This window comes from Podospora pseudopauciseta, chromosome 1 (assembly GCF_035222475.1).
Source record: "Podospora pseudopauciseta strain CBS 411.78 chromosome 1, whole genome shotgun sequence".
NCBI classification, from domain to species: domain Eukaryota; kingdom Fungi; phylum Ascomycota; class Sordariomycetes; order Sordariales; family Podosporaceae; genus Podospora; species Podospora pseudopauciseta.
Window position 1 is genome coordinate 7,969,299 of NC_085892.1, and position 22,078 is coordinate 7,991,376.

Below are 22,078 nucleotides of genomic sequence, written 5' to 3' on the forward strand. Positions count from 1 at the left end.
CTGGCCCTGCAGCACGATCTACAGGCTCTCGTCAACCACCCTGAGAGAAAAACTCACCAGGTGTAGAGGCAGCCGTGGCTCTTCTCCTCCTTGGGAGGGGGCGCTTGCTGGTACTGCATCTGCTGCTGGGGAGGGGGATAGCCCTGGGGAGGGTAGCCCTGGGGGGGGTACCCTCCATCCGGTGGGGGATAGCCCTGAGGAGGGTACCCCTGGGGAGGGGCTTGGGGGTAGTAGCCACTGTGTGTCGAATCTCGTCAGTCTCGTGTCGGTGGCGGAGGGCCGTAGTTCATTGTCCAGGCTCATTTGGCAGTTTGCGACCAGTCACCCGCAGCGCAAACTCGAGTGCTTCAATCGCCGTCGGAAAACAAGGGCCACAGCCGAACGCAGGATCGTGGGGAGGATAGGCACATACCCCTGCTGAGGAGGATATCCAGACATGTTTTGGTTGCGGTTGCGACGGTGAAATTCACGGGGAACTCGCTGTTGACTTTGCAAAAGAAATCAACAGATGAAAGGGCGGTGGATGACCTTTTTGACAGTCGACGACGCGCGGCGGGAACGGGCAGGTGGATTCACTGAGCGCTGCGTGTCGCCAGGATTGATTCATTAGGTCTGTGGTCGCGCCCAGGGGGCCAAGCTCCGCCAAGGAAGGTTATGATGCCGTCTCATCCGAGTGTCTGGCTGCAGTGCGCAATGATACCAGGAGGCCGCCCTGCGCACCTCCAAACAGTTGGAATTATGTTTCGATCGACGGGGCATATTTTAGCATACCTATAAATGGCTCCGTACAGGAATTCCCGTTACTGAGTGTGGTGCCTTGCTGAGTCTGGAGTCCAAACCACTGCAAACAGGTCATTATTGGGTTTGGCGCGCGCCATCACAGATCGGCGCCACAGTCGGATCACAGTGGGGCCGTTCCCGGGTATCGGCCTTGGCAGAACTCAGGGTCCTCTTCCTCCCGGCTCACGGCACCGACAGAGGCCTGGACCCTCCGGATCTGTGCAACGGAGATAAGGATAACCATCGACCATCAAAAAGAAGAAAGACACCAGAAATGTCATAAATCCGCGACTTCATGAGGTCCACCCAATGCAGCATAGAGTACATATGCGGATACTGAAGGGAAAATATCACAGGCGCCGCCAGACGGTTTCTGATTTGGGTTCCATGACGATCATCGGACCCACTGGCAATGCCGTTTTCTTTGAAGATGCCAAGAAACCGTGTAAACAAATCCCCCTGATCTAGCACGCTGTGCCCCTGAATGAGATACACCACTGTGACATAATGTCTGTGTAGCGTTGGAGGACCTTGGAACAAGCCCTCTCCACCCCTTAACTATCCCTTTGTTACAGCTTGAACAATATCGGAATCTGGACATGGACGATTTCCATTTCCGTTCTGGGACCTGAGCTGTCGCCGCTTTAACCTGACCAGAAGTGGAGATATCCTGAGCAGTGAGAGTAAGAGCCTGAGCAAGGCCTGAACAGGGTGAGCAAAACATGGAGCAGGGTGAGCAAGGCCCTGCGCAAGGTGAGCAAGGCCCTGAGCATGGTGAGCACGTTGAGCAAGGTCCTGAGCACGGTGAGCAAACTCTAAGTACGGTAAGTAATAGTCAAATCTACCTAGGACCAGGCTAGAGGTAAACTATGGTAGAGCTATTTTTAAAGTATATACCTATTCTACGGTAATTATTATTGATATTATAGAGGGGTTTAAATAGAAGTTGTTAAAAATTTAAGTAAATAAAGGAAGGAAGACTTATTATTTAGTATACTTCTGGGTAAGAGATACCGGCAGACGGGTTTGTAAAGGTATTATAAAGGGAAAATCCGCGAAGTTTATATAGTTATGAGGAATGCGAGATTTTCCGGGTCAAGATACATAAAAAGACGTATTTTAACATGGGAAAAAGGTTACTAGGGTATGGAGGAAAGAAGTTAAGGGACACGGGAGGCATGTATTAATCTTAGGAGGATATTTGTAATAGCTTCAGTTTTAACGGCAGTGTACTGTCTGTGGGGGAGGGTGAGGCGCCTGCAAGGTCCACCTCTTTCACCAGACCCACAGCTGGTGTTTGCTCCTGGGGTAGATTTCTGTTGGTTTTCCACATTCTGTAATTTTACCTAACCTCAATAATATCGATTTGTTGATCAATTCTCCTGCTTTTCTGGCCTCACTTTCGCGGGCAGCGACTTCACTAGGCCGCCGCCCTACACAAGATGTCTCAATGTCAACACTCAGGATACCGTGAATAGAAGCTGTGATTGCATACTGCGGAACTATCTACTCTAGTCAACTAACCAAGTGTTGTCCACTGCCTTCGCGAGAATCCAAAAGCTTCTGGATCAAATTCTCGGACATTTGCTGTAGCCCTCTGATGCCGTAGTACCCCGGTGTCAGACTCTCGTCGGAAGACAACAGGGTCTTGTTTTGTCCTCCCTTTATTTTGATGTTAAATCGGGTGGCTTAGTAGGATTCCCTTTCTCCCTCTAAGATGGAGCCGAGGAAGGGGTAAAAGTCAGCTTATCCTTTGGTCAAGTTCTCGCCACTTGATGTCTGGGTAGCATTTTGATCCCCAGATGTCTTGTGCAGAATGCTTCCTGTGTCTAATGCAGAACCTCTGCATGAACGGGACTGTTTGGCGGGGGTTGGCTTCTTGGTGTTCAGTGAGCAGGTCTCAGTCGACTTCTTTCTTACAAAGAGGGTAAACCGCTGGTATGAGCGCGGGGAGATGTATGGGGACACGCTGGCGGTTCTGATAGATAGCAGATGAATGGGTCGCCAAGTAGGTCTGGTATTTTCAATGGTTCCAATGGAGGCGAGCGCCATGGGCTGGAGCCATATTCAGGAGGCGGGAAAGGCTCAGATAGCGTAGAGGCTGGTTCATCATTGAAGAGATCTGAGTTTTCCTTCTGAGAGCTTTTGTGCTTTTTGGGGCCGATCCCGTTTGCCACTCGGATTATCGCTGAACTGTGAAGAGTCTGGCGCGGACTCCTGCGAGTCAAGTATAACAAACTGAGAGCTTAGAATGGCCCCCAGATGTTGACGGGGTGGTTCCCTGGTTGAGTTCGACATCATCTGATTCAGCCCAGGAGATCATCCTTGCTTCTCGAGGGCCGTGTGGTGTTTGGGACCCAAGTGCTGTGCCTGGCCTCGAGCTTAGAGTGAACGGGGTCAGACGGATGTGGGATAAATAAGGTACCATATATTTTCGGCTTCGGTCGGACTACTCTGTGCTCTTTTTCAGTAAGGAGTGAATTCGAGAGCTTCAAGAAAGGTGCAGAAAGTGCCCTAATATATTTCATCAGGCCAACTAGGATCAACTTTTAGTCATTCGGGCCTCTCGGCTGCGAAGTCTGACCCCTGGAAGATACGGAGACATTGTGGATGAACGCTTTAGCTCGGTCGTGTTGCAGGATTCATAAGATCATACCGTCGGCTACGCCGGGTATCCTGCGACATTGGGGTTGAACCTTGTAATCGCTGTCGGGTGCTAGTAAGGTTAGTCGTCATGTCAGGTGGCTGTGGACAGCAGTGCGTGTCCATACCATTGTGCACTTTGACGATTCCTGTGACAAGGGCTGGAGTTCAGGGCTTGGAACAACATAGGTTCAATTCATTTCAATAGTCTTCAGTGGCCTCAAGATCCTTGATGAGGAATCTTTTCATGCGAGAAAATGCCACTGAGAAGGAACCGCGATAACAGCGGCATTCGGTGGGACTGTGGGCGGTTGTGTTGATAATATCGGTAGGCATGTCAAAGCCTTGAAACCTGTCTTCTAGGAGGTGGCGAGAAGCCGCTGTCTGAGACGGGCATGGGGATAAGCGCTCAGTCTCCATGGGCGTCGAACTGAACAGAAACACCCAAGTTGGCTGCCAGCTCTCTTTACATTTGCTTTGCAATTCTTCCTTTGAACGACACAAGGGAATATGTACAGAGCGAGGGCGACAGTGCCAGGACATTCTACACGAAAATCTCAGGACTCATCAAATTCGCCTTACCATTCATAGTCGAACGGTCAGAATCAGGACCTCTTGGCCCAACCAATGTCAACCAGACCGTTGACTTTACTTGGGGATGCGGAGAGCGTCACCTTACGATAGGAGATCCTAATAAGCCTGAGATTATTGATGCCGCAAAATGGATGGGAGGTGAAGGAAATCACGATCGGATATGGCTAGAAAAAGAGATAAGAGGGTAAGTATAACCGCCTCATATTGATAGCTCCGTACTGATAGGTATAATATAGATACTGCCATAAATACAAATGCTTCGTTGGAGTAGTATATGACGGCCTGTCCATCCTGATCCTTATATTTTGCAAGCTCAGACGGTTCAGAATATCTGGGAGGAAAACTGCCAGGTTAGCGGCCTTCTTTTCTCAGGCAACAATGCATCATTGCGCTATGGCCTCTTCCGGGCAGTGGCCCATCAGGTTCGAAGAATGCAAGCTGCCACAGCCCCGGCAGCGATAGTGGATGGTTATGTTCGCAGACACAATTGGTTGTCAGGGTATCCTTATTGGGTCAATGGACATGACGAAAATGAGGAACACGAAGCACATCCTAATGGCCATATACGGAAACTTGATCCGAGTGGCGCATGGTACTGGGCTGATACGAATGACAATCCCATCTTGGACTAGAATGGTGAAACTGTTTGGGATACTTTTAGCCTCATGTGATGAACCACTCATCAGAACCTCTGAGAGGGAAACTGGTTGGATGCTGCTTCTGAATGACGGTTCGGTGTAGCTAAAAGGTACATACAGTGTCACGGGTAGCACAGCCAGACTCTCATTTCGAGAGAAATCCAATGCTGTTTCTGGAAGACATACTGCCAAAATCTGAGGAAGATTTCTTCTTCATTTCTACATTTATACCCCTAAGTCTTCCAATGAAGCTGAAGCATATAAGCGCTGATAAAAAAAAATCGAAAATAAAACGGGCTGTAGGAAATATAGGTACTTCGGTATATCGAGCTTGTATTTTCAAGCTCTTAGGAAGAATGATAATGAAGCATAACTAACTCTTTATATATCTGGACATTTACCACTCCGATCTTCGAAGCCGAAATCAAGATTATACATGTGCTATCGCAAGGAATGCGTTTTGCTGAGGATTCAGCTGTAAGATTGGATCACGTTTGGATATTCGTGTACGTTCATGCTGGACTGGCTTATCACTGCGGCATACCACCCACTAGTTTCGCAAACAAAGCGTACTTGAGGGAAGAGGGCCCAGGTGGTCAAGGACCCACTGCCAAGATATTAATTCACTAACAGTGAGCCTCTAACTGATCGGGTAGCCCACGTCCCACTGCCAAGATATCAAGATGGTGACTGAACCCCTTGGATATCAGTTTATCCGCACAGCGCACGTCGGATATCTTAGCTCCCACAATTCCGACATGAGGTTTCTTCATTAGTAGGCAGCATACGGACGATTCCTTTGCGTAAAAATAGCACTGCTGGGGGAGCCAAGACCCCGGCAGCTACCTAGGAAATAAGATATAACAACGTAGAAACACGTCATGGAGGAGTAATAGAGGCGAAGCTTTCCCAGTTCCGCTCTTTTAGATAGAAAATCCGTACGGGGAGAAATATCTCGTGAATGTTTAGGGTTTGTCGCACGATTAATAGATTCCACGTCGATATTAGGTTTAGCCCATAGTGGCTATATCCTAAAACATTAGCCGCCTAGTTTAGCTACGCCCATATATAACTAATCAGATCGTTTCGATCCTTCCCCTGAACCACCTCAGGCGTCCTAAATCTTTTCTCTTTAATATTAGTCGATAAACTAAGAAATCGACTTTAATCGCACTAACTCTAACCTTATTCAGTTATCTACGGGCGATCCCTCCGGATCAAACCTCTTACTTAACCGCGGGGCACGGATTTATTTACTTCGGAGTTATTATGATATTGCCCCACAATGTCCTAGAGCCGGCCGGCATTGTCAGCATCCCGCTCCTAATGAAAAGAAGTCAGGGAGACTGAGACAGCCGGCCAGCCTAACTGGGCTCGCCGGTCAGGCGCCCAATCAGTGAAGAACTTCTATTTTCATATTAGCGTGGTGGTTCTGGGAAAAGAAAATCCGCCTTGCTAGCAGTCAGACGGAGGTTGTGACCTCGCTAGCTTTAAGAGACCCTAGTTAACGTGAGGTAACCCAGATATGATCTACCTTACTTACGAATTATAACGAGGCTGTCGTTTCTAGGTAGCGAGGTACAATTGGATGGTAGCGCAAGTGGGAAAGTACTTGTGCAGCGTTGTTGGTTGTCAGTGTGCGGCGGTAAGTTGCATTGACGGCCGGGGCACGATGACGCTGTTATGATGTTGTTGGTTGAAGCTACCGCGGCAGGGTAGTAATTAGGTTGTCAGTTGTCTGAACCCCTGCATCAGGTAAACCGCGGTCTTAACATGAGATAAACGACGAGATCAAAGTAATCTCTTTTGAAAAAGAGAGCTGATCATGATGGGAAGCATCTGATATCCAAGTACTAGAATACCTGGGGCTCTTTTAGAGTATGACCAATTCTTCGAACAACTTTCTCTCTCTTCACCATACGGTTCGAGTTCCATAAAACTTCACAATGATACACCGGGTTAAGCATGGAAGGCCACTCATGCAAAACAAATCCAAGGGTCCAAATGCCATCTCCACAAGGCAAGCCCTGCGAGATGCCAAGAGACAAAAGAACTGTCAGCCGCTTATAGAAGGATCTCGGGTACTACCATCGTTTATTATACCTGAACCGCTACCCGAAAATTGTTTGCTGACAACGGTTTCTGCAATACCGGGCCCGCGGACCGTTTGAACCGCCAACATGGTCCTCTCATCCTAGGATCACATGGCTACTGCAGAGCACAGAGCCAGGGTCCTATTGGTTACCTTTTCGGTGAAACATACGGAATTAGAGCTAGGAGGTCCTTCATTAAGCGTAAGATCGTATTTCACAAAAATTTAATATTGGCTAAACTTAACTGTTGGGACCAGGTTCATCACCAACATGATGGCATGTCCGAAAATTGCGGGATATGACTAAATAAGCCCTGTGGTCCTATGCCAAGGTGATTAACGGTAAATAATGCCGAGCATGTAGATGAATGACCTTGTGTTGAATAGCTTAATGGCTGGCTAAGTCTCTTTAGAGGAGAGGGACGTGATAGAAACAAAGGCAAGCTACCTCTTAGTATCAATCAGACCTAGTATGCCTAGATACTTTTACATCTCACAAAGGCACTGCGTATGCCTAGATGCTGTTACTTCTCACAAAGGCACTACGTATGCCTAGATACTGTTACTTCTCACAAAGGCACTGCCGTCAGTGGTCAGCCTAGCACCCATGCAGTTATTCACGATGCCAGGTTTCTATCCATCGTATAGACTCCCCAAAGTAGCACTCATGTTGTCAGCGTTGTAAGTCCTTAACAACAAAACGAATTGGTCAACTTCACCGCCGTCAACCAGATGTTTAGGGGGGCTTGGCCAAAGCAACACCATACCAACAACAGTAGACCGTGATCCTACGAGAGGAGATGCCTGTCTGTCTGTTGGAGCCAACGCATGACTCCGAGCATCTCCGGAGATAAAAACACACCATGTGAGGACTTGTGACGCTTGGCTTGGACAAGATGGTGACAGGAAGACATCAAGAACCGAGTATATAACCTCGCCCATCGCCTCCCTTTTCTCCTTCAACTCAACAGCCATTAGCAGCATCCTCTCCTCTCAACAGCCTCTTCAACTCCTTTATCTTCACCCCTCTATCAAGACCTTAAGTCTACCAACCCCCTCAACCGCCAAAATGCAGTTCAAAACCGCCACCATCGCCCTCATCGCCACCTTCTTCACCGCCGGTCAAGGCGCCCCCACCGCTGGCATCGAGTCTCCTGAGATTGATGCCGCCGTCACCACCGGCACTACCAACGAGCCCGTCTTCTGGCAGGCTCCCTTCGCCGACGCCACTCCCAACCCTGCCGTCGGTGTCCTCACCAAGCGCCGCGACCATTGCGGTGCCTCCACTTTCGAGAACCGCGGCTCGGGTGGCTCCCCCTTTGTGAGCGATTGCGAGCAGATTATCCGCAACTTGAGCGGTGACGGCTCGTGGCCGCTGTCTTTTGAGCCTCATAAGGAGATTGCTCGTTATGGCTCTTGGTGCGCCCCCCTCCCATCCCCAGACAGAAAGAGCTGCATTGACTGACTTGATAATCCACAGCCACTTCGGTATTGAATGGGGCCAGCTCCACCGCGGCACTGTCATGGTTGGCACTTCGGACGTCAAGGATCTCATCCGCGACTCCATCAGCAAGTTCCGCCGCAGCGATGGCAGAGTTGGCTCTCGCGGCATCATGCCCTGCGGTCCGGATGAGATTGCTATTGTTTGGGGTCTTTACTAGAGAACTATAGGTGTATGATGCATCCTTGGAGGGATTGAGAGCCGCTGATGGGTTCCTGTTGGACCGATTTTAAACTGGTGTTGTTCGTTTCTTAAGGGGTTTCAGTGCAGGTAATTAGAGTATTTTCCGGGGAAGGGAATTAGTGTGCTTGGTGTAATTAGGGACGGTAGAATACATATTGTGTGCGATTTGAATATCTCTCTCTCTCTCATGAATGACTCAAATATCCGCAAAATGAACCACCGGCCTCTCCGGCATCCTCAACAGCCCCGGCGCATACTCCCTCAGCAGCTTCTCCCTCGCCTCCCCGGCCCCATACCTCCGCTTCCAATCATCATGCACCGTCATCCGCGCGCTCTCCTTCACCAACCTGAACCTCCTTAAACTATCTACCCGCAGGTGACTTACTGCCAAAACAGGCTCAACCGCGCCTTTCACCAGAGGCTCATCTCTATACTTCCCCCCGTGCTTCTTATTCGCTCCGTTCATAACGCGTCGAACGCGTTCAACGCGCTCGGCCATGCTGGGATAACCAAGAAGAGCCTTAAGGAGAAATTCGCGATGCTAAAGCTATTATCGACCTCCCCCTCGATCCGAAGCTATACGCAAAGATCTAAAGTCCCGACAAACGGTTTTACCACCTCCGTGCACACTTCAGGCTGAAGGATGGACCTTCTTGGGTAAACGCCCACGGCACACCACTCCTACGGCTCACGGAAAGCGATTCGAGCTCTACAGACGGTAATTTCTGGGCTTACCACGAGTGCTACAACACCTTTAACGCGGAGGCAGCAACTTCCCCAGCCAAACACCTCCGACAAAAGCAAGGTATTACGAAGGATAGCAAGCTTCTAGGAGCAAAAAATGCTGGTAAGAGATCGTTTTTGGCAATTAACGAGCTTTTCCAAGCTCGAACCACTAAGAAGATAAAGCTCCCGCCCCCTATAAAGACCTAAGACCGCTTCCAGGAGCTCCTAGTCAAGTGGGTTTCCGATTCAGATATCCCATTTTCCGTGGTTAAACACAAGCACTTCCGGAACCGCCGCTTTTTTTGCTGTCGTTGCGCACTATTTCGATACTGTGGGGGACTGCAATACCCGCTTACTCGCCCTCCCGCGGGTCAAGGGCACTCACAATGGCAAAAACCTCGCTAAAGGAGTGGTTGAGGTTGTCGAGCGCTTTGGCTTTTAAGCTAAAGTAGGAGTTTTCTAAGCTGATAACGCGGAAAATAACGATACGTGCGTTACCGAACTTCTACGATACTTTAACCTACATTTTTACACGCAGTAACTTAATCTTATCTAATCTCTTAAGCGAGTGCGCTGCGTGGGCCACATATTGAACCTCGTTGCCAGAGCTTTCCTTGACGGCGAAAACAAAGAAGTGATCAGGAAGTTGGCAGAGGGCTCAGATGAGCGACTTTCTGCGGAACAGGAGAGGGAGCTTCCCAACGCGTGGCGAGAAACTGCGCCAGGGGATAAGCTACACTACCTCGTGCACTTCGCCCGCCGTACGCCCCAGCGCAGGGACGCTTTCGACGACTTTACGGAAAGTATTTTGCCCCCGTTTTCCCCCGCTTTCCCCCTTCTCCCCCGAAAAAAAGACATTATACTAGGTTTAGTGCTGAATTGGTGTTTTCTTTATAGACAAGCTTACCGAGGCGGAACGCGAAGAAATTGGCGCTGTCCTCGTCGATCCTGCAATTCGAAATCTTCGGCTGAAGGCTGACAACGATACTCGCTGGCACTCGGTATACCATATGATTGAGCGCGCCCTCATTCTCCGCGATCCCCTCACCAACTTCAGCGCCCGGTATAATCGATTAGGGGATCTCAGTGACGAAGCTGTACTCTCTTCCGAGGGTTGGGCAGTTTTAACAGAGATCAAAGCTCTATTGGCCCCGTTCAAGTTTATCACGAAAAAGTTCGAGGGAAGGAAGCCCAATCTTTGTGACGTTATCAACCAGTGTTGCAGAAAGCTCAAACACAGTCAACTTCAGCGCTCAGACAGACCTTCGATGAAAACATTCAATTAACTCAGAACTCACCACAACCAAGTCAGAGCAGCAGTAAAACAGGCGAGACTAACAGTCACCCGGGAAAGAGTAAAAGTCATCTAGATTAGAGCACCGAGCTAGACCAGAGCAATCGGTCCAATGAAGTTGAGAGCCAATTCGTTGGTTCTCATCAGGAAGAGGACCCAGATGGCACATGTTCGCCTGATTGGGATAATCAAGATCCCACTGCCAAGATATTAATTCCTTAACAGTGGGCCTTTCATTAGTTAGTTCAACAACTTCAAATGTCGCAGTGCTAATTATTTTCAGATGATGCTCAAAATAACATGAATAGCAGAGGGGTGGGGTGCGACTTGTTATGGTGACACACCATAAGCGAGGCCGAAAAGGGCAAAACATTTCCTTCGACCGTGAAGAACGCCGACAGAAACCCGTACTATGCTTCGATAATATTTTCATTTTATTGCAAACTCATTGGGGAAATCCCGACATTAAATATCCCAGCGAGCGTCAGAGACTAAACGTAGCTCTCATGTAACAGATTTCCTTCTTTACAGCCACAAGGCCAAGAACTCTATACTACAGGCCTATCAATCCCGACTAACTTACTACCCATTATGTCGGTCAAGAACCTATAATCATTATTCTTCCCAAAGCGAACAAAAAAGAGCAGTTTAAAACACTTACGTATAGAGACGTCTCACTCTTTACTTTGCCAAATCCGGAGGGACTAAAGGATCTCATTACCATAGAGATTACATTGAGGTATACAAAGGGCTAGGAGAAAAACCCAAATCGGTAAGTGAAAGACTTATTCAGTTCCTTTTCTATGTATGTTGACATAACATAGTAAGAGCTTTATATTATATAAGGTTAACAACCTTATATTTAACGCTACCGTGCTTATGATTGCAATCGGCCTTCTAGACGAAGCCTTCAAGAACAGTTTTAGCTCGATCCAAGACCTCTACTCCACTCGGACGATCTCGAATCGCGGTTCATTGGATTTGTCCTGGAAAGAGAGTATTCTCGATGTTCCCATTTGCAGGCATCCCGGCTCCGACTGCTTGAGAACGAACTCGTCCGCCTAGCCAATTCGATATAGCACCTATCTGCAGTACCTGCAAATACTCGGGATACATTCGGGATTCATGGAGGTCCTCACCCCTTACGCCTTCCGACGAGGAGCCGGAGAAGCCATCGAAGGTCAGAAAAGTCTGTGCAGCTATGTGAGCATTGTGGCTGACCATTACGGATGTCGTAACTTAGGGTCAACTCCAACAGGTGATGAACCACCGAAATGCAGGCATATATCAAGCGTACATTAACCAGCGCGTGCAAGTTGATGTGGTTGCTGCCGTTATCGGTTAACCCTCTAAGCCAACCTTGATGAGAGCAGCTACACACCTCGGTAGTTCTGTCGATCCGAGAGCTCCATTGAAGCCAACCCTTGATAACCTCAAGATTGTCAGGAGAGAATATGATCTAGAAGAACTTGAGTATCTGAAAGAAGTTCTCAGGAGTGAGATTATTTCGGAGTCTCGTACGCTGAAAAAAGCCCAGGACGCCAGAACAGAGCTATATGCCGCATATGAAGATATTTCCAAAAGGACCCGAGCAATAACGTGCGTGATAAGCGAGAGAAACAGACAAGCGAGTGAAACACGCCCCACGGCATTGCGCACCTTCCATCTTCAACCATAAATTTGTCTACGTTTAACAATGGAATAACCTTCGTACGAAAGCAGGCTTATTCTTACCGTAGCAGCTCTTAAAAATGATGATAATCTTGGCCTTCGAGCTACAGTAAAGATCTACGGTGTTGATCCTGCAATACTAATGCGTCGACGCAATGGCAAACCTGCACGACGCGATATTCCAGCCAATTCGCGCAAGCTTACGGATCTAGAGGAAAAAACGATTGTTCAATATATAATTAAGCTATATACACGCGTATTTTATCCCCGGCTTTCGTATATGGAAGATATGGCCAATCGACTATTGCGCGAATGCGACGCGGATCCTGTCGGCATACGCTAGGCTTATAACTTCGTTAAACGCTAACCAGAATTTTGTACGCGTTTTACGCGTAAATATAACTACTGGAGGGCCAAATGCGGAGATCTAAAGGTTATTCGCGAGTGGTTTGCCCTTATGTATAATATTGAGGATAAATACGGTATCCTCGACGACGATTCGTATAACTTCGACGAGACTGGCTTTATAATGGGCATTATCATCGTTATTATAGTAGTTACTACCTCGGATGGCCGCAGTAAGGTTAAATAGGCCCAGCCTGGCAATCGAGAGTGGGCTATAGTTATTTAAGGAGTAAACGCTTTAGGTTGGGCTATCCCGCCATTTATTATCTTGGCCGGGCAATATCACCTTGCTAATTAGTATAAAGAGTATAACCTTCCGGCTACCTGGCGCATTATAATAACCGATAATAGCTGGACTATTAATGATAAAGGTATAGATTGAATTCGGCACTTCGATTTCTACGCAGCATCTCGTACGAAAGGTAAATACCGGCTGCTAATGCTTAACGGCCACGATAGTTACTACTCAGAAGAATTCGAGACCTATTGCCAGAAGCACAACATTATTACACTTTATATACCTCCCTACTCCTCGCACTTACTTCAACCATTGGATATTAGTTGTTTTTCGCCGTTAAAGAAGGCGTATAGCCGCCAAATTGAGCAGCTGATGCGGATGAATATCACATATATCAGCAAGTTGGAGTTTCTTTGTGGGTTTAGAGAAGCGTTTTTTACTTCGATAATAGAAAAAAATATCTAAAGAGGTTTTACTGGAGCCGGCCTTATACCTATAACCCAGAGAGGGTGATATCTAAGCTGGATATATGTATTCGGACTCCAATACCCCCAGTCTTAAGACCAGGCACGGTACTACCTTAGGTTTCCCAAATACTATATAACCCTCGAGAAATAACCTCACAGTTAAAGCTTATTAAATCTCGAATTTCTGAAAAACAAAATAGCTCTCCAACTTCGATGTTGACTACTGTGGACCAATTAGCTAAAGGTACGATGGTTATAATGCACGAGGTGGCTCTTCTCCGTACAGAGGTCTCTTCGCTACGCAAGGCCAATGAGGGGCTTAGTAAGAGACAGAGAGCTAAAAAAACACGTGTGAGGCTTGGTGGGTCACTTACTGCACAAGAGGCACAGGATCTACTGGATCAGAAGGCTGTGGGTGAGCAGGTAATCCAGGAAAATTGACAAAGTGGTGGTGGTGCAGGGGGGTCTCGTTCGAAGGTTCGGTGCTGTGGTGTATGCGGCAAGCCTGGCCATAATGCGCGCACTTGCCAGGAGGCTACAGAAGCATCTAATTCAGCTATTTCTAATGTAATTATAGTTGGTTCTTAGTATTGATGGATTGTAATTAAGGATAGTGGTAATAAGTGGGGAGAAAATTGCACACTCGCTTATATTGCACACTCGCTTATAAAGTACGTTATATATAAGATGCTTGGATTAGTTCCAGCGGCTCCTTAATGGAGATGGTTACTTCTGATTCGTCATTCGACTAATTCCCGCTCGCCTTGCTTTTACCGCGTCTGCCCAGTAAGACCTACTCATCCCCATCATCCACTGGTGGTCCTCACAGCAACCATACCGGAAATAGTTAAGCAGGATTCCTTTCATAGCGACGAGCCAATGACTCCGGAAGGTCCTCACAGTAACCGCTCACTCTTGGGACTCACCAGGCGGGAACCTCAGCCATTAGTATTCGGCAAAGCCAGACTCTAGAGAAGATTGGCTCTTCTAAGAGACCATTCAACCGTCGCGCTCTATCGGGATATCCTCCATTGGTTAACCAGCTCGGTAGGGGTAACTGCGGCCATTTTGTGTCTGCGAAGGGACGAGATAAGTCAGCATGAAGGGAGAAAGCACGATCGGCGTTCTTCACGTATCTCACCAAAAGATTCAAGAACCTAAAGTTTAGCAGAATACACTAGTTAGTAAAGGCGGATAAATTAATATTTTAAACTTATGGATAACTGTAGGCTGAAAAGAAGCTCCTCGATGGAGGTGCGAAGTCCCCTATTTGTATTTGGAGGTGAGGCTGCTTTGGGGCCATCGAAGTCTCTCAAGCGCATCATCCATGAAGCATAACCTCTTGCCAGCGCTTAGAGTGTGCTTGACCGCGACAAAGGCCATAATTAAACTTTAGTGCATCGAGGTTACGTGTACGTCAGACCGGGCTGTAAAAGGGGTTGCTGCCTTGCTAGAGTCACTTTGAAAGCAGGCTCCATAGGACTGATTCGCTCTCAGGCGTTACCGACTGTCTGGATACAGCGCCTGGTGTCGTACGGGCCGAATACTCCACGGCACGGACCGTATCCAATACAGTGTGCCAGCTTACCAGACACGACAACTAGCTCGCCAAGGACCTCTCACAACTTACCAATATAGTAGGGCTCCCTTAGGCGGCTAATCCTGCACGACCAACACCCTTAACAACGACACACTGGAAGATAGTTGGTCTGGGGGACCAGAAGGATGGGATGCACCTACAGGACGACTGCAAGAAAGACCTACGCTTGGGAGCCCGTTCGGGTTAAGCTCTTGGCATTGCAGAGAGATAACAGGACTCGGGAGTTTCCCGCGCAATTTGAGGAAGACACAGTCCTAGAACAACGATGATAATTACTGCACTTCAATCGACGATTCTGGGCGACACCCAAACATCCCAAAACCTATCTGTCGTTAACTCTCATCTGCGATAACCGTGGAATCGTGGCTGTTGGACTTTCAACACTATCAATTGACTCTAAGGTGGGCTGGACCACCCCCACCTGTGTACTACATGATCACCAACAGGCCTGGTGTGCCCGATTCGCTCCCACATCTAATACAAAGTAGGGCAGCTACCTGGCGCACAACCATTGGTTGCATGCCCCCGCGCTCCACGGCTTACTGCGCCACAGGGCCCTAGTTCTAAGTGCCACAGCTGTTAACTTCTCATCGTTCGCTACCGTTGCTCCGTCGCTCTATTTTCCATGACCTAGAAACATTCTTGTAGGGGAGCCTCAATGGGGGAATGCTGCAGCGGAGCGAAGCGTTGTAGTAAGTCTAGAGTGCATGACGTTACGTGGCGGACCAGCACTAAAAATAGACCGCTGCAAATAACTGTTTGCGTCGCAAAGGCACCTAGAAACTGAATTCCCACAATGTTGCCCACCTCTGGACCCCAGCGCAGCGATTAAGATCTGACGGATGAGACGCACGACCGCTTTTACGGCGAGATGGGAGGTTCTGTGGATCTTCGGGGTTGTTTCACTCACTCAGCTAATAGTAGAGTTGTCCGAAGATAGTGCAGAGAACTTGTTGGCTTTTGTGTTTGGTCTCGTCACATCGGGCGGCTTGATGCCGCAGGCAAAAGTGGGCAAAGAAAATATGATTAGGTATGGGCCTCATCGAGGAAACTGAAAGAGGCCCAACCTGCCGCTGCGTCAAGGGTCGGAGTGTTTGGCTGGTCTTAAAGTGGGCGCACTGTGCTTCAGGCAACTGGATTCCATGTGCACACCGCTCATCTCATCGCTTTCTGTCCTCACATTTCTTTCTCCCTTCCTTAATCAAACCCTTGGTGTCTCCAGACTGAAAATCTCAACCTCCAACACTTTTAACACCCCGTTGGGAACTTTCCGCAATCTCGCTGCCGCAATATCTTCAGCGTGCGGTAATAGTCCGCGCCCGGCCGCCCACATCTGCTTCTTGGCCGACCGCCCTGTTCCACTCAGCTGCTGTCAATTGGCGTGTCCACGAACTCTGGGAGACTGGGATAAAGCTGCAAATATCCCATCCTTTTTTTGGCGGCCCCCCGAGATAGCCACACTTCAAAATGTCGTCCCCAATCCATGTCAACGATTCAATCCAGGCTATTGACGGCACTTCTTGGTTGATTGGCGAGAAGCTCCTCCTCTCTCGTCAAGCTTCTCCGCCCCCCAACCCCAACCAGTCATTATGGAGCGATGGTAGAGGAGCGTTTTTTGTCCTCTCCGATGCCCCTTCACCCTTGCCCCAATGCCAACCACACCCAGCCGACTCGGCCGAGCTGCCCCGAGTCTACGCCGCCGGAGACCAGTCAGCTGTTTGGCGCGCCGGAGAAGCCTTTATCAAAGCGCAAAACCTCTCGGACCCAAAGAGCACCCGGGAGCACGTCACACTTGAATTCTTACACAGCAAAAAGCCTCTCGACTACAAGATCCCTAACGTGCTCTACCATGGCGAGTGGGATGGCCGGTATTATATAATCGTCTCTCGTATACCAGGGCAGACGCTGACAGAGGCTTGGCCTACTATGGACGAGGAGTTGCGGCAGTATTATGTTCATCGCGTTGCAGAGCTATGCGCGAAGATGGCCGAGTGGAAAGGCGAAGCGATTTGTGGAGTCGACGGAGGTCAGTTGACGGAACTATATTTGAGGAAGGGCAAGACTCTAGATCCCGAGATCCTCGAAGAGAATTGCATTGGGATTGGCATGGATGTTTCTTCTTTGGTGTTCTATCACTGCGATCTAGGGCCAGGAAATATTCTTGTTGAGCCTGATAATAACCGAGGGATAGGAATTATCGACTGGGAGACTGCCGGGTACGTCCCGAGAGAGTGGGTTAGGACAAAGTTTCACCTCTCTTCGGGGATGGATTTCCCTGATGTGGAGGATATGCATAAGTCGGACTGGCGACGTCTTGTTTCTAGGAAACTGGCTGCGATGGGGTTTAAAGAGGTGATTGATGGGTGGCTAGCCTTTCCAAGCGCATAGAGAACTGACATCTTGTCGAGTCTGCTCTGGGGAAGAAGAAGAGTGCCAGAGGGTGGGAGGACAATTCTTTTTAGACACACACACAACCTGTCACAACATACACTGAACACTGGGATCCCTGGACATAGAGGTGGCGAAGAGTCACCACATCACTGTACATTAGGCGGGATGGAACCCCTCTTGATCCGAAGGGAGCTTGCTCCCTTCGGATCAGTCTTTGTAATGAGAGGAGATGTAGGAGTTCCCAATGTAAGATTGATTTAGTGCTGGAAACACACCTAATTGCCAGTACATCGTCCTTCCGAGCACTATTGAGCCATCTTCCTTAATAACGCAGCTGTTGTGAGTCGTTTCTGACAAGACCCTCCATCAATACATCCCTCATCAAGATTATGTACCATAACGAACGACTCCTCATGCGAAAAAGAACGGAAGATCGACGTGATCGGAGGAAAAACAAGGATATTATACGGAAGATAGTCCATTTCGGAAGCTACCTTTTATTAGTAACAATTAATGCTCCACACTTCGCGTTAATACGCAGACCAAGTGACAGTAAAAGAGGCACGGGTGCTGGACGAGCTCTGCCTCTTCATCAATGATCTCCTCAGCGCCGTTCGAGTCTAGCGTCAATCGATTGTTCTTGACCACGCTGGTCAATCGAGATATACTTTCTTCCAGCTCGGAGCACGCGTCCAGGACTTTCGGTTACAAGGCAGTGGATGCGCGTTCCTCATTATTAACAACAACCCCCTCCTTCATAGGAGAGCGGTTGATAGTGTCCAGTCGATCATAAATCTTGCCAATTTCGCCTAAAATCTGGCCTGGTGCCAGCGATGTAGCATTAGCATTGGTGGCATCGGTCGAAGAGGCACTAGCAGTGCCTTCTGCTTGGAGGAGCGCGAGATGCAAATTGAGCTCTGTGACAAACCCGCGGACCCGGCCAGAAACATGCTCCAAACCCTTCTCCTTCCACACAGATCGGAATACGGTTTAAAGCCTATTCGAGCGAGAAGACGAGGCCGGCTATAAGCGCCTAGCAAGAGCTTCGAACGACGTCAGCTCCGTAGCGTAAGGGTCAAAATGCTGCTTCAAGATCGCAACGGCTATGGGCGAAAAGGCGTTGAGAGAGCACTGTGACAGCCGGTCCAGAACTGTTGTCAGTGACTCCACATCTTGCGCCAGCTGAACAACCGCTCGTGGCCCATTGTTGGCTGCCGACAGAAGCTTTAGGATGCCTTGGGCCAATTTCAGACTCAACTCAACAATAGTAAGTATGCTTGCCGCTGTGCTCACGCCGTCCATAGTGGTTAGGTGTTGTGTTGTAACTTGATCCTCGCGTTGGGTTGTAAAGAAGGTTCGAGGTTTACATTGAGATCCCCCGTGAGGGGTCGGGAGCTGTTGGGGATTGAACTCCCAAGAAGTGGCAGCACAGCCACCTACTGTGTAACGCCGGTTACGGTATGCCTTATGATATGCCCTGCAACTTGTTCTACTAGCAGTGTTTTGCGAACTCTGCAAGCAAAACGGAGCCACGGAGCCCATGGAGTTTCTTCAGTACCTGTGATCAGAACCAGGGTGCAGCGTTTCTGACAGTTCCATGGCATCTCCGGCGGCGTTGCGTCAACTTGCAGTATTAGCTACGCTAAATGGTTTTGCTTTGTTATAAGTGAAGGTCACCGCGTTCAAGGGCTTTACCTCACCACCACACACCACACCTTTGGCCGATTGGCTTCGTTCTTTTTGCCTTATGTAGCCAGATAGCTATCATGGCTAAATATAGCGAAACGGACCTACAAAACGCTATTAACGATATTCTGGATGGCAAATTAGTCAAATCGTCGGCCCGGCGCCATGGCATTCCTCCCCAGACCCTTCGCGATCGAATTACCCACTCCAAACCACGTAATCTCGCCCATGAAAAGCAGCAGATACTTTCCCTTGTTTAAGAAAAACGCTTGTACAATGGGTTTTACGTTAAGAAGGTCTTGGTTTCTCTCCAACGCACGCTCAACTCCGGTCGATCGCTCAGAACATTTTGAGATTGCAAGGCGACAACGAACCACTGGGAAAAAGATGGTCTACAACCTTCATCAAACGCCATGATGTTATCAAGACAAAGATAGGCCGTCGGACCAACTGACAACGAGTCAACGCAGCAAATCCAAACAATATCAACAAGCTTTTCGACCTCTACCATACTATTACTTGGATACCTCCTCGAAGATGATTCAACGCTGATGAGGGAAGAATTATGGAAGGTCAAGGTGTGAATGGCCTTGTTATCGGAAGTTCTCAAGTTCGTCCAAATCAATACCTATCAAAACGGATCATTCACGCTCCTGGACCTCTTTTATCGAGTATATCTCAGCGACTGGTGATGTCTTGAATCCGCCCATCATCTTCAAGGCGAAATCTATCCAAGATCAGTAGTTCCGACAGCAATTTCTCGAGAAACATCCCACCTAGCAGGTCACATGCTCAGAAAATGGTTGGACTAGCAATGAAATTGCTCTGGAGTGGCTGGAAAAGGTATTTCTGCCAGAAACAGCACCCAACAATCCATCAGAATCGAGATTACTCATTCTCGACGGCCACGGTTCACATACATCAGATGAGTTCATGACGACTTGTTTTCTGAATAACGTTTATCTGCTCTTCTTACCAGCTCACACCTCTCACGTCACGCAACCCTTAGATCTGGGCTGTTTTTCAAGCTTGAAGACAGAATATAGACGATTGCTTGGTGATTTTGTTGCTTTAGTCGACTCGACACGCCAATTTACGCGAGTAGGTGGAGCAATTACAACCACGAAAATGCCGCAAAGTACGACAGGATCCAAACGAACGATTCATTACGCTTACAGAAATTGCATCGCAGGGTAATATAGAGCCGGAACAACGCAGTGTTCGTAAGCGCAGTATTATCGTAATGGCTAGTGAAGAGGATGGGGATACATCAGAGGATGAGGTTGCTTTGAAGAGGCCTAACAGGTCAAGAAAGCAGATACAACGGCGTGCGTTGCAGTCCAGTGATTTGGAAGATAATAGCGAGTAGAATGGTATTTTTTCTGTATTTTTAGTCCTGAAATCGATGGAGTTGTGGTTGGATATATAGTTGTGTGTGCATGTGGGCGGCCGGTTAACCCCTACCTTGACTTATATATGTAGAAACTGTTTCTGGCTTTGGCAAAGGCAGGGATAATTCTTGTGATGCCTACCCAGACTGCCTTGCCTAGTTTTTGATCATGGTGTGGTCTATCCTAGTTCCCGAATCCGTCCAAATCAGGCAGGTTGTTTCTATATCCAGAAACGACTCCTACTGCCCACATTACTGACGGGTTCGGCTAGCTAATGCCATATACCCAAGGGATAGAGAAGTCATTTTATGACTTGGGTGGCCTCGCGATAAAAGTCATAATTGTACCGTGCTATGTTGAGCCATATCTAGCTCCGGTGACTGAATTGCATACTGCGGAACTGTCTATCTACACCAGCCAGTTCCTCCGTATATACGAAACTTAAGCCCCCAAGTATCTCCGTACCTGGCTCACTCCGGCTCACTGGTGATCGGTGGTGATCCCTCATGGCTCACCACGCTCACTAGGTGAGCCTGGTGATCTGGCTCACCTTTGCCAAGGAGTGAGCCTCCCTTCACCCTGCAGCCCTGCCGCTATGTCTTTCTTTACTGTTTAGCTATACCGAACTAAAATTATTTAGAAGTACCTTTAACTAGTATTAGTTTTAGATATTTTAGATAGAGTTTCGTTATATAATATAAAGGTAAAAGGTAACTTATAATCTATATATTAATAAAAATATTAAAGTTAAATTTATAAATAAATTAGTATATATTTAATATTAAGTTAAAAGGAAGTTAGGTTACTAAGTATAAATTAATAATTTTTAAGAGTATATCTTTAGAGGGATAATTAGTCGACTAACGTTACGCAGTAAATAAAGTAAATATATCCTAAATAATCCCTAAAGTAAGTAAGTAAATATTAAGTAATCCCTGAGTAGAGTAAATAGACCCTAAATAGTCCCTAATTTATATAAGTAAATCCTGAGCAATCTATAAGCAAAGTAAGTAGAAAGTGAGCAGACTGGAGCCGAAGATGAGCCGGTCCTAAGCTCCGCTTAATTAGTTTAGATAAAGCGGCGAGACGTCAAGTAGCAAATTGTAAGCACATTCCGGTGTTGTTACAGCTATATATAAACTCCATAAAATATTCCCATGTAGGGTGGTACTGGTTATCATGGTACGTACGATCAGATAGATAGATGCATTCAAGTTAATACCCCGGTGGAAGACAGTAGGAACGCTTTTCGGCCAAATTCTGAGGAGACGTAAAGTGATTGGAGAAAGCTATTGGAGTGTAAAGAGATAATAATTACAAGGAAATACGCATATCCAGCTCCCCTGCCTACGTAATTATTCCAAACATTACCCTTTATCCCCACAACTATATCCCTTTCCACATTAGCCCCGTTGAAAAAAAAAACATCCAATTATCTCCATCCCTTTGGGAACCTCGCAATCTGTGCCAACATAATTCATAGAAAACAAACAAAAGGTGTTAATCCTCTAACATGCCCCTCATGAATCGGTACCCTCAATTAGGTATCATCATCACCGTTAACCTCATAATCATCCTCTTCATACACCTCCCGCCAAAAGTCGGCACCGCACATTTTTGAGAGAGACGATCCTACTCGGGCAAACAGTTCCACTTGAGCTCAAGGAGATAGTGACGCAACCAATATTGCAACCGTCGTCGTCCACATGAAATGCAAGGTGGTGATAGTGTCATGGACACGCAACCAAGTGTTGACAGGTGAGAAACGCCGGTAAGGG

At 47.9% G+C, this 22,078-nt stretch overlaps 1 protein-coding gene across 1 annotated transcript; it reads left to right on the forward strand.

Moving 5' to 3' along the window:
* Positions 1–16,299: 16,299 nt before the first annotated feature.
* On the forward strand, positions 16,300–17,220 carry QC763_101030 (uncharacterized protein; the record flags this gene model as incomplete). The annotated part of the gene is made up of 1 exon (XM_062906646.1): positions 16,300–17,220. The coding sequence occupies one exon, from the start codon at positions 16,300–16,302 to the stop codon at positions 17,218–17,220; it is 921 nt and encodes a 306-aa protein (XP_062771899.1).
* Between the last annotated feature and the right edge of the window lie 4,858 nt (positions 17,221–22,078).